Genomic DNA, 12,250 nt, shown 5'->3' with positions numbered 1-12,250 from the left:
CCCAACTATGAGAACTTAATATTAAAACTTTAATCAATAATTCCTAACCAGACCATACAAAAACTAGAAATTACTATACAGTTGATGAGACAAAGTTTGGTCCCTTAGTCTCTTTTAAAAATGAACTAAATTTAAGAAGACAAAGTAACTTGCAGGGTTTGTTATGCTTCTAGGGACAATCTCCTCAAATGTACTCACTCACAGTATTAAGGAAGACATGAACACATTAACTCCCAACAAAAATCTTCACACTGACCCCCATAGCTGCAAAGACGATGGCAAAGTTTTCTGCATTGTAGTCCATCACGTCCTTGGACTTCTGAACAAGTCCAGCCTGGCGACAGATCTGTGCCGCAATCTGGGGTGGGAGGAGGAAGGAGAAGGGAAGAGAGAGAAAAAAAAAAAAAAAAACTAATTTGAGTTCAAACACAAGGAATTCAGGCAGCTCATCCTCAAATGCAGGCACTACAGTTAAGAAACTTGTTACCAGCAAGACAAGCAAAAGCATGTGAGATACAGGAGGAACTAGATCCTGAACCTCGAGCGCCATCCTTAAGTGATGCACGTGAAAATCAAAACGCAACATTTACAGTATGCATATCACTTAGGACAAGAAAATTCATTTATCTTCGATATTATAAACTTACCTGGGGCAAACATAATGAAATTAAATTTAATGAATTAGATTGAAAATCTATAAATTAATATAGGTTTTACAATTAAATTATTAAAAACCACCTAGGCAAAAAAAAAAAAATCTGTGTTGGTACTGAGGCTAAGTATTCGAAAATGTATCCTCTCCTCATGAAAGCAACAAAAAAAAAAAAAAAAAAAAACACTTTAGGACTCTGGATTCCATTGTCATGCCTGTAGATTCTAATGATGGAATTTGCAAATGGTGATGGGCAATTAGTGGACGGCCACCTCATGTACTAATTTCACGACTAGATAGCCACGGCACTGATTCGTATAAGATTGCTGAGGGACTTAGGCAACTGACTTACTAGTTTAATACACTAACCAGTTCAACCACTGGTCTCGCTGCCATCAGTCTCTCTCTCTTTCACTTACACACACACCATACTAAATATAGTTTGACACATGCCCTTAATTCTGTGTGAAGCACCCTTTGTTTGGTTGGTCTGCTGCCAGTTAAGTCACATGATGCTCACAGGAGATAAGCTCACAGGTCATGGCAGTCTCACAGAGGGTGACTAACCACCGACACATGCAGCTCTTTTCCAACATAAATGAGAACAGACATGTGTTGTGTGCATCTCCATCTAAACCACAACACATGATGTCTTAAAGATACCTCTTGGAACTTTCTGGTCTGCAGATTGACTTGGTACTGTCAAAATGATGTCAAGATGTCACAATGAAAACAGATGATTGTTATTAAGAGAGTGCCAGTAAAGACGATGGCACAAAGAAAAGCTAAATTTTGCTTCACTTGAATGAAATTACCATTAAAATTGTAGAGGTACAAATAAGGTAGCTGCTAAGCCATTTAAAAAAAAAAAAAAAAAAAAAAGAAGTAGCCTTGAATGGTTGTATTTAGAAGGAAACGACAAATGAATCATTTTGCAGCATTGACACCAAACTCATCTTCACATAGAGCCCTCAAAAAAAAAAAAAAAAAAAAAAAACACTTCAGATCATCTATGCCTTGTCAACCTCTGTTTTACAGACCCCCCCACAAAGGAATGATGATTCAAAGCAGACTAATTCAAAACGCCATCCTTTTTAAAAAAAAGGCAATGTGAGAGAATTCATTGTTGTTGAATCAAAAAGTAAAAACAAAAACAAAAATATACTTCTCTAACACTACATGATTGCAAACTGTTGTTATGGAAAAGTATCCAAAAGCTTCATAACACATTCATGTGCCAAGAGTTATTAAACTGAATCAGTTTAGCAGGTCAGTGTTCATACACTTAAGAAAAATCAATCAAAACCTAAAACATATATTACTCAAACACAAATAAAAATGTGCTGAGCTAGACCAGTCCAAAGTCAAATGCAATTCATTATTTAAGCAACCCATCTAATTCAACTTAGTTACAGCATACAGTTTTGTTTTGCTGCCATTTTTTGTGTAAACACATATATGGAATGACCAAAAGGTTTGAAATCATCATTAGTGGATATGTAGAAATAACTAACATCTACTATGTCGGCCCTTTCATTGTCAAGAGGAATCAGTATAAGTCCCAAAAATATTCTTCTCCCCTTAAACATCACTACTCATTCTCCAAAGTCACCATCCAGATGAATTGCTTCTGGCTGTAACAAAGTCAAAGCTCCTTCACTGGTTACAAAGGACAGCTTCTGAATCTACAACCAGGACAATGACCCCTCGGGACTGAAATATGTTTGCATACCAACCCAATCCTTCCTACCCACCCTCCCCAACCAAAGCAATCCCCATGGCATCGAACCTCATTGTGGGGCAAACCAGCAGCCGAGAAAATTGGAATCTTCTGTCCACGGGCAATGCTGTTCATGCCATCGATGGCCGAGATTCCTGTCTGGATCATCTCCTCTGGGTAAATACGGCACTGCGGGTTGATTGGCTGACCTGGGTTAAGGGTGAGAGGGACAGACTGGTTTGGTTCCAAGGAAAAGACTCTGTTTATCCAAAAAGCAAAGCAATGTATGGGATGTGGAATACCCTGAAAAGATATAAATTTCCTCAATTCCCCATTAAAGCCATCTTAGAATTAACTACAGAAGATGAAAATAAGTTATTAGCGTGAAATGATTTAGAAAAATGTTTGTCTGCATTCACACAAATAGTTGAAACAGAAAATCATTCACTAGAGATTCTTCCACTATTTACACTTCCACACTTACATATGTACATACAGAATGTTTGTATGTCTGCATAGCAACAGTAATTTATATAACCATAAAGTTTTCTTGCCAGAATCAGATTGGCGCTCCATTTAGAGATCATGCAATAACAAACAGACTGATAGGGTAATACAGTGTATGTTTACAGCATTTATCTTACCCATAATGTCCAGATAATCCTCAGCCAGAACAATGGGGCCTCTGTCAATTGGCTTTCCAGAACCATTAAAAACACGGCCTAAAATGAAGAGCATCTTGATAGTCAGTACACATTGGATAGCTGGGAAATACGTCCCATACCTTCTGGAATGCAATACCAAGACCAGGTCATGCAGGCAGTTTAAAAACTGTACATCTGCTCCACAGGTCAAGACTAAATATTGCTAAGGTTTGGCTATGTAAAATACAAAATAATGTTTAATATGGTAAATAACCAGAGATGACAAATCAAAATATGAATCATATTTGAATAGGGAAAGAATTGTTCCTATTGAGCATCACACTGGCTAATGCAGATGCCCAAATCTACAAGTCTGAGGTGTGACACAGAACTTGTGAGTTCTCAATCCAGCTAGCCTTTTGAACCCAGCTTAGTTAACATAAGCCTTTAGTCAGCCATTCCTTGTGTTAATAACAAAGGGATTTTTTTCTAAGTGTCCTCAAACCAGTTTAGGAAGAAAAAAGAAGGAAAAAAAAAAAAAAAAAAAAATTTAGACCCAGGGGTAGGTCAGAAGATGAAAGCAGAGTGTAAATTTAAAGTCCCACAACCACTTGCATCAAAACTGTGTCAACACTCATTTTAATTTAGGTTTCAGCTTTTACATTTAGAATGACTGCCATTTCATTCACAACAAATTATTTTTCAAAAAGAAGAAATAACTAAAAAGGTCACCTCTGTTACACTGATAATTTTATTTAAGTGCTACTTTAGCATCTGGTTACAACAGCATGGTTACCACACATCACTGTAACCATTGCATTTAACACCATTTAAAGAGTAGGGATTAAACTTTTCATTGTTCAAGGAGATGAATTAAAGAAAAAAGAAACTTCCTTCTCAGCCTTCATTGTAATCCTAAAGCATACAAAGGTTACACAGGAAGGTCTGAATTGGTTTTCATCATTTCTGGATTTCACGGCTGCTTCTGAGGAGGGTCATCTTACCCAACATGTCCTCAGACACAGGTGTACGCAGGATGTCCCCTGTGAACTCACAGGCTGTTTTCTTTGCGTCAATCCCTGAGGTTCCCTCAAACACCTGAGAGCAGAAAGGAGACAGACACAGGATGCACTCTACCAGCAACCATCGTCTCAAAACATTTCGTTTTTTTTATTAACACTTCGAAAAACCCTTAATATATACAAAATGAAATATGATTTGCAGTAATAGAATAACATACAATATCAAACTCAAATACTTTAATGTACACATGAAAAGCCACAAGCTGTACTTATTTGGTTTACAGAACTGGGGATGTGGAGAAATAAGCATCCATAACTAAATGTGATTTGAAACTGTGCAGAGGAACACACTACTTACAGTAGACTGTTGTTGTGACAGAGGGGTTTAACAACAAGCTTTGACCTGACATCTACTGATACAAAATCCATTCAGTACTCATATTTTTTCAGGGAAATGCAAAACATTATTTGTCCCATTCACAACAAAATAAGCCCTTTCCATAAACTGGCTGAAATGTACATGACGACAGCCTTTATTTTCCAATCAAAGCCTTACCTGTACAACCGCCTTGCTGCCGATCACCTCCAGCACCTGGCCGCTTCGCTTGGTGCCATCGGGGAGGGTCAGGTGCACAATCTCCGCATACCTGGGGAACTGGCCAAAAACATCACATTCAGCACAATATGACGACGATACAGAGCACTGCAGAAGAACAAAGTATAAAAATGTTTAGCAAATAAACATCTCTGGAGTAAGTAATTACATTACCTGACCACGTAAAGAAAATACATTCAATTTAACCTAGAGGCCATATGTTTTTGAGTCACCTTTCCAAAATTTATCTCTCAACATTGCAAGAAATTTTCATTTTATAACCACTATTACTGCATACACCCAACTTTAATAAACCACTTCCCCTGAAACCTTCTCTCAGTCTGCATAAGCAGTAGCAATTTCCCTTCTAGTCTAAGCTTCACTGTAACCTTAATGGTAGCTCAGCATTCCCAGAGTATCTGCCTTGTTGGTGAAGGAAACCCAAGTCATAACTTCCACATGTGGCCTTTTAAAGCCAGGATAAACTGAACTGCATTTTGGCTGAGACAACAGTGACTCGAAGGGGTGCAGAAAACACTGCATACAAAATTCAACCCACTGTGTCGTGTAAAGGTCAGGGCTGGATTATCCATCCAACAGGGGTGGAGGGGGGGAAATACACCCAACAAATGCTGACATAGATCTGCCTCTGCAATGGCAGATGGCAGTCATGTGCCACTTCCATAATGGGACACACAACTGCACATATGTTATGTTCAACATAGAAGAGTAACACTGTAAAATAAGCTTATGGAAGCTATCTGCTTCACACCACAAATTCTGAATGCTGTGATAAAGGAAAAATGTAGGAGACCAACAGTCTTAATTCAGTTATTTAAAATTATTACACAATTGTGTAGAAATAAAAGGCTGTTTTCCTCCAGCATTCATCTGAAAATTGTCAAATTCTTCTTTTGTTTGAGATTCACTCAAAAAAAAAAAAAAAAAAAAAAAAAAAAAAAAAGTGAATTGGTAACAACAAACATTACAGACATATGTTAATCTGTATCTTATTTCCTGTCACCAAGGTACAAATGTACAAATCTCTTGCAGTTTAAGTGGCCTGCTTGCTTTTTAACAGTCAGTTACTTACGCATCGCATGCTGACCAGAGACCTTCAAGATGATACCGTGAAAAAGTGACACTAAAATGCCCTGGTAAAAAGGTAATCCATTTCAAACTGTCTTATAATTACGCCAAAACACCCACGTCCACAAATGCACTTTCGCACATACCTTGACATTATCCAGAATCACCAGGGGTCCATTTACGCCTGAGACTGTGGAATACGCTAGAAAAGAGAAGAAGAGGATGCGTTATCCTTCAAACACAGCCCAGCCTACACATCAGACATCGAAGCAAAAAACTGGACGTCCTGAGGTGTTGTGCCCACATCCTTTTTGCTTTCTCTCACAGAGCAGTCACAGAAGAAAATCTGTGTAGCATGTGTGGAAGGCTCTGGAAAGTTCATCCTAGGTAAAACTAGGATGTGAAACATCTTCTAGAATCCTCTTCTTTTAAGAATCCTTACTTGTTCTGTATAATTAGTCTTGCACCCAGTTTATCTTTGTGGGCAGCAGTGCCAAGGTGCCCTTGGGTTCAACTCCCCAAATCACTCCTTTATGTTTCTTTGTTTGGGCTGATACTGCATCTTATAGTTCTCATATTTTATTGAAGTGTTTTTCTTTCGTCTGAAACCTGATTGATTCATGATCCTCAACCATGAGGTAGACATGGGCCCCTCTGGATGTAAATATCTATCGTCTTTGGGGGGGGGGGGGGTACCCTCAAAGCACTTTGTGACTTCCTATTTCTGCCAGTATACTGAGTAGGGCTTTGGCCAAATCGCGATCGCTTTAAAATATTTCACTTTAGTGGTCGGAACAGTCCTTGCTATTTTTCCACACGTGAACTGAACTTATGATACTGCGTTGCTGAGAGAACAACTATTTCTTGCACCTCCAAAATTTGCATGTCAAGACACCATTAATGCAGCAGGTAAAATACACCATAGCTCTCATTCCAGCAGGTTGCAGTATGTGCGGCTTTTATGTTTTCATCTTCAACTTATGTCAGTTTTTCCTGTAGTGAAATTGCCAAGAAGGATTTAATAAGGTTCAAGTTTAAGAAAAACAAGAAAAGTCTTATCATACAAGCTGCCAGGATAGGGTTACAGAACATGACTGTATAAAAAGATATATAGTATATCTGGAGGAGGTAGAGAGGGATGTGGTATAGCAGGTTATTTCAGTAGTAAGCATTTGTTCAATAAAGCTTTGTTACTGAGATGCTGCAGGGGTTTGTCTCCCTACCCGTCACCAGAGAAAAGCTCATAATATTAAGGTCTTTTCTAAACTACAGAAGAGTTCTCTCCTAACTGGCTGACTGCAAAGGAACCCACAATGCCCTCAAATGGCCAGAGATGAAGAAATATATAATAAACAAAAGGTAAACTGCACCCATTTATTTAAAAGCATCAGCATTTGGCAAATGGCTGCTGAGTGGTATTAGCCTCCATCCCCCATGCTCACACAGGCCATACAAACTCTGAACTTCATCTGACAGGCTATCATTGGTGAATAATAATGATCCCAACCTTCTGTGAAAGTAAAAGACCACTTGCAATAATTCATTTCAGTTATGTAAAATTATTCTCCATTAGCATTCAAGCCAAAAATTCCACATGGACTTCACGGGAGGGGGAAGAAAAGCAAAAAAAAAAAAAAAAAAAAAAAAGAATTTTAAATGTTTGAAGAGTAGGGGTGTGATGAGGGCACCCAGAGAGGCAGGAGGGCCATGGGTGTGGTCCTCAACTTTGGCCTCTTACTTTCTTTGGGAAAACATTGGCGCCTCTGACATTGGAGCCAATTTGGCTGAGTCTGCCCTACTGGCGCGGGTCTGCTGTTGCCTGCACATCTGTGACACGGAGAGGCGAGAAGAAGCCATTGTCTACCGCAGGCCTCCATCACGCCCTTGCTTTTTTTGTGCGAACCGTCAATCTCTTGACCAATATCAAAGCTGCAAGGAAATTAGAACAGACTGGCTTTAATGCAGAGCTCTAAAGCTTAGCAGGGTGCATCCACTATGCCACTAATTAGGTAGCGGCCAACAAAATAACCTGTCAATGTACAATTGCCATTTCCCACACACACACCTGCATTTCATTCCCTATTAGGAGGCAGGCGGGAATGGAAAGAGTGTGCGCTGGAGTGTAATAAATGGACCAAGCACAACAGAGGAACTATTCGCCCTCCGCAAAGCTCATTCTCGCTGGTCTATCGGCCCCCGTTCCGGACAAGAAACAAAGCGAAAGAGAAAAGACCATTAGACACAAATCAACAGGCAACTCCAGAGCCCGGACATTCAGCCTACAACACTTACCAGCCAACGACCAGGCAGTGTCTCAAAGGGAGGAGAGACCTGCCCAAAGTAATGATTAAATCACAGAAGGGGGAAAAGAAGGGGAAAGGGAGGAGGAAAAAAAAAAAAAAAAAAAAAAAAGAAATCCCACATTATTCTCCCCCCCCCACCCTAGAAATTACTTTCTTCTAAAGGAAAAATAACATGTCCAAACACATGGGTCTATTAGTTCTATAATTCTGATTCCGATAACCCTTAAAAGGAGACTACAGCCAGCCCACACAACAGTACGTCCTTCCATAGCACCTGTCCATCAGTGCCTCTATAACATCACTATTTTCAGTTTGCCCAACTCTGGTACCAGTAATAAATGTAAGTTAATCGGTCCGCTATGATTTAATGCTGCACCAGCCTACTGAACATTGTCTTTACAGTTCCCATCCAGGAGTTCATTAGTTAGGTTTCCCTTGCAAATTCCACTCTGCTCCCAAGTCTGGTGGTCAACACAGAAGATCTTCAGGCAATGGAGCATTGGGGACCACGTGGATGTCACGCTCAGGAACAGCTTGTCACTCACATTCAGAGAACCACAATGAATCCTTCTCCTTTCGCAATTATGCTGAGGGGGACTAAGAAGTAAAGAAACAATGAAAGAACTCATTTCACTTGCTTGAATTAAGGACAAACAGAAAATTTGTACCATTACACATCTTGGCAACTATTCAGCATAGCTTTTCTTGAAAGCCATTTCTGTTTCCCACTTATTTCTTTACATAACCTGGCATTACAAAACATTCTTTTTACTTCTGTTACCACTAGTCAGTGAGATACAGTTCCTTCATTTAGCACCTTATTTTCCCTTCTTGTTAACCAAGTAAGATGCATGTAATACTGATGTAAATGAAACCATTCTACACAAGGTACAAAAGGCTCTGAAAACTTTAGCGGTCACATTCAATTCAATACTAGCAGTCAAATCCTAATGCTAACAGTTAATGAAGGTTTTACTTCTACTAGCTGCCATATACTCAAACCTACAAATGTTAAGAGATGCAAAATTCTCTTACTGAGCCAGCCTTGATAATTTAGTGACAACTAAATGACACAGAAGTGCATGCATCCCATGTGTGCTTTTCTTTACAGAAGTATCTTGTTTATTTACCGTCCACGTCAAAATGCGACACCCCTGTCCTTTGGCGTAACAAATGCTTGTAAAAATTTGTTGTTTAGACATATTTAATAAAAAGAAAAAAAATCCATCAAAATTTTCAGGAAGTAATGCAGCTTTCCCCCATATTCCCTTTTTTTTCCCCATTTGCAGAATTATCTTTGGTTGGCTTTGTTTATAAATGGGCTTAATAGCCACACTTACCCCACAAATTGCCCATATGTTTCAAAAGAGATACATATGGCAATTTACTGAAGGGTGATAATAACAATGATGCAAGTAAATAGCAGCAATAACTGTGGAGCAACCTTTGAAAATAAATAACTGAAAAGCACATGAAGCTTTCATGGAAAATATTTGAAAATTGAAATCTTAATGGAACACTAAGATATTCAAACATCACATGAATTTGTAGATACTTTATTCTTCATTCGATTCAGACTAAGAAGAGCCTGGGGTGGCCTTTGCATATCTCTCAGTGACCCATCAAAGTGAGTGACAACCTGGTTCACGGTGTCCCTAGAGATGGAGGTGGGTGGACGGTTTCAAATCTCCGATTAAAAAACATAAAATTGGAAGAAGGAAAAAAAAAAAAAAAAAAATAGGGGAAAATGCAGACAAATGAATCTACGGCAGTGAAAAATATTTACAAAGATCCATATCAACATTCATGCATCCACAAAATGGTACACAGTAAACCAAAACAGTACACACATCACAACAAAGCTGAACCAAAAGGGGGGAGAGCTCTCTCTCTCTCTCTCTCTCTCTCACATACACACACACAGATCAACAGGCACCCCTTTTGGGCATCTTCAAAAGTATACTGCAGAAAGGTTCGGCAAAATAAAATAAAAAAAAAAAAAAAAAAAAAAAAAAAAACTGTTATACTTTCACATGGTGTGAAGTAGCAACATTTTCCACTTGGGTTGAAAAACTTTCCCCGCCCACCCTTTGCTACTTGAGCTCAAGTACACAGTCCCCGGGCCCGGCATGCACCGGCGAAGCGGGTCACCGTCCGGCCTGCTCAGCTGCCAGAGGCCTTTGTGTACAAAGATGTTAATTGGTCCTAATCCGCCACTAGAAGCTGTTTTGGTAGCCTGACCTCGCACCCTGAAGGACACCTTGGTGTGAAATACTAAAGAGCCCATTGAAGTGCCTGTGAAAAGAAGCATGGAGCATTCCAACACATTTTAATTTCCCAGCTGAAAAGTGTAGGGGTGGCAAGGGGGGAGCATCAGCATTCTAACACTGAATAAACGACACAAAGCAGTAGTAACAGTGAAGCATGGCGCACATTCACACGTTTACTTCATACAGTGCAGAGGGGGCTTTTCACGAGAGGCCGAGGCTGGGAATGCTAATTGCCCAGGCTCGAACCCCGGCCTGGGTGAACCCTCCCTCCACCACAGCATGAAGAGGCCGCAGCCCCCCCGAGCCCACTCATTCAGGCCAGTGCACGGGCTTCTCTGCCAAAAACAATGCGTGTTCATGCGAGACCACAGCAAAGTTTTACATATTAGTGTTTGTTGCTCAAAAGTAATTTTTCCCCCCCCCTTCTGCTATCTTAGCATGCCTTGCGATTTAATCCTCTCATAGCAACAGGCATACATGCAAAGCTAAGAAGAGGGGATTAGCCGTCTACTGGCACAAAGTGCACAGGCCTCCCCGATCACAAGGCAGTCCTGGGTGGGTGTGTGTGTGTGTGTGTGTGTGTGGGGGGGTGGTCAGCGCTGGGTAATTCCCTTGCCGAAAAACTCAACCCAAAGCGGCAACACAATAAAAACTTGGGAGAGTGGCAGGATTACCAAGATTAGCAAGGAAAACAATTATAATGCCCGAGCTCTAGCTTTTCTTATGGTGGCTTTATATGAATAATAAAGACTGAAGTACAGTATCTTAAGCAATCTCAAAAGGTTATTTTCTGTATTTCAAAGCTCTTCAAAGTTTCCACTTCAGATCATTACTGTAGCATATCCGCATTCAAAAGTCACAGTGTATACATTTGAGAGTCAGAGCCGATACAACAGGTACATTTTGCGCCCAGCATATTAGTAACACTCGATAAGTTAGTTATGTGGGACTGTACCAACACTTTTGAAAATTAAAACTATTTATTTAATATACCATTAAGGTAAAAATGATGTTAAGAAAATGAACATTCCTATGTAATGCTCAGCTCTAATAAAATAGATTCCACATTCCATAATGAACAATTATTCAAGCTTTCTGATGCATGAATGGTTGTGTATTTGTACAGAAGGCACTGAAGATACTAGAATGCATTATACTATTTCCAATACTGCTTTCACCAACACTGCAGCTGTTAACAAGGTATAAATGATGCCAATGTATTGCATGTCAGAGGATAAAAATGTCAATTAGCTAGGTGCTGGGGAATAATTTTCCAAGCTCTTTTGTATTATCCCCACTAAGGGAAACAGGGCACTCAAACTGAAAGCTAAATCAGGAAATCACCATTAGATTGGATTAATACTGTTCACAGACCAATCATGTTTACTGCTGCCATAATTTCCTCACACAGAATGTTGAATTGAGAGTTCAGTGTCATTCACATGTACAGTTCATCTTGGCTTATTTCATAATGACTTTCATCACCTACAATGTGCACCCACTGTGCTGCAACTACAGCAGCTAACAAATAAGCTATTTGTCAAACATTTGCAGCTGTGTTCCTGGAGTTTCAGTGTTCCAGGTGCATAGAATTGGATGGATTCAAGAGACAATGACTCCCATGTTCCTTAAATAATGGATGGCTGCATAAGTTGTTGAATCAACTCGAGAGCATTTTAGTAACACTTGGCAAGCGTAAACTTACCTTGCCATAGACATAGGCAATGGCATATGGCCAGGTTAAAGTTATCACGACTTTCCACCTATGCACTAGTAGCTAACCTTGCAGCCAACAGTGCCACAACAGACTAGAACAATGTCTGAAAAAATCTGAACTGATGTAGTGGAATAGGAGCTTATTTGTAAAAACACAGAATGAATAGCTCTGGTATCTGAAGTGCATTAGAAACATACTGACAGCAGCTGATAACCCTGAGGTGGACTTTCAAATACAT

General features: G+C 39.7%; 1 protein-coding gene across 1 annotated transcript in view; it reads right to left on the bottom strand.

Moving 5' to 3' along the window:
• The window catches only part of atp6v1ba (ATPase, H+ transporting, lysosomal, V1 subunit B, member a), a 33,493-nt gene that overhangs the window by 12,172 nt on the left and 9,071 nt on the right, over nucleotides 1-12,250 (bottom strand). The window contains exons 2-7 of the mRNA XM_018725106.2: nucleotides 5,869-5,924; nucleotides 4,595-4,693; nucleotides 4,021-4,114; nucleotides 3,017-3,094; nucleotides 2,442-2,581; nucleotides 257-358 (exon numbers count right to left, since the gene is read on the bottom strand). Coding sequence (XP_018580622.1) covers nucleotides 257-358; nucleotides 2,442-2,581; nucleotides 3,017-3,094; nucleotides 4,021-4,114; nucleotides 4,595-4,693; nucleotides 5,869-5,924 — 569 coding nt within the window. The remainder of the gene's footprint in view (nucleotides 1-256; nucleotides 359-2,441; nucleotides 2,582-3,016; nucleotides 3,095-4,020; nucleotides 4,115-4,594; nucleotides 4,694-5,868; nucleotides 5,925-12,250) is intronic.

Source organism: Scleropages formosus, chromosome 8 (genome assembly GCF_900964775.1).
Source record: "Scleropages formosus chromosome 8, fSclFor1.1, whole genome shotgun sequence".
NCBI classification, from domain to species: domain Eukaryota; kingdom Metazoa; phylum Chordata; class Actinopteri; order Osteoglossiformes; family Osteoglossidae; genus Scleropages; species Scleropages formosus.
This window is presented reverse-complemented; position numbering and strand designations above follow the sequence as displayed.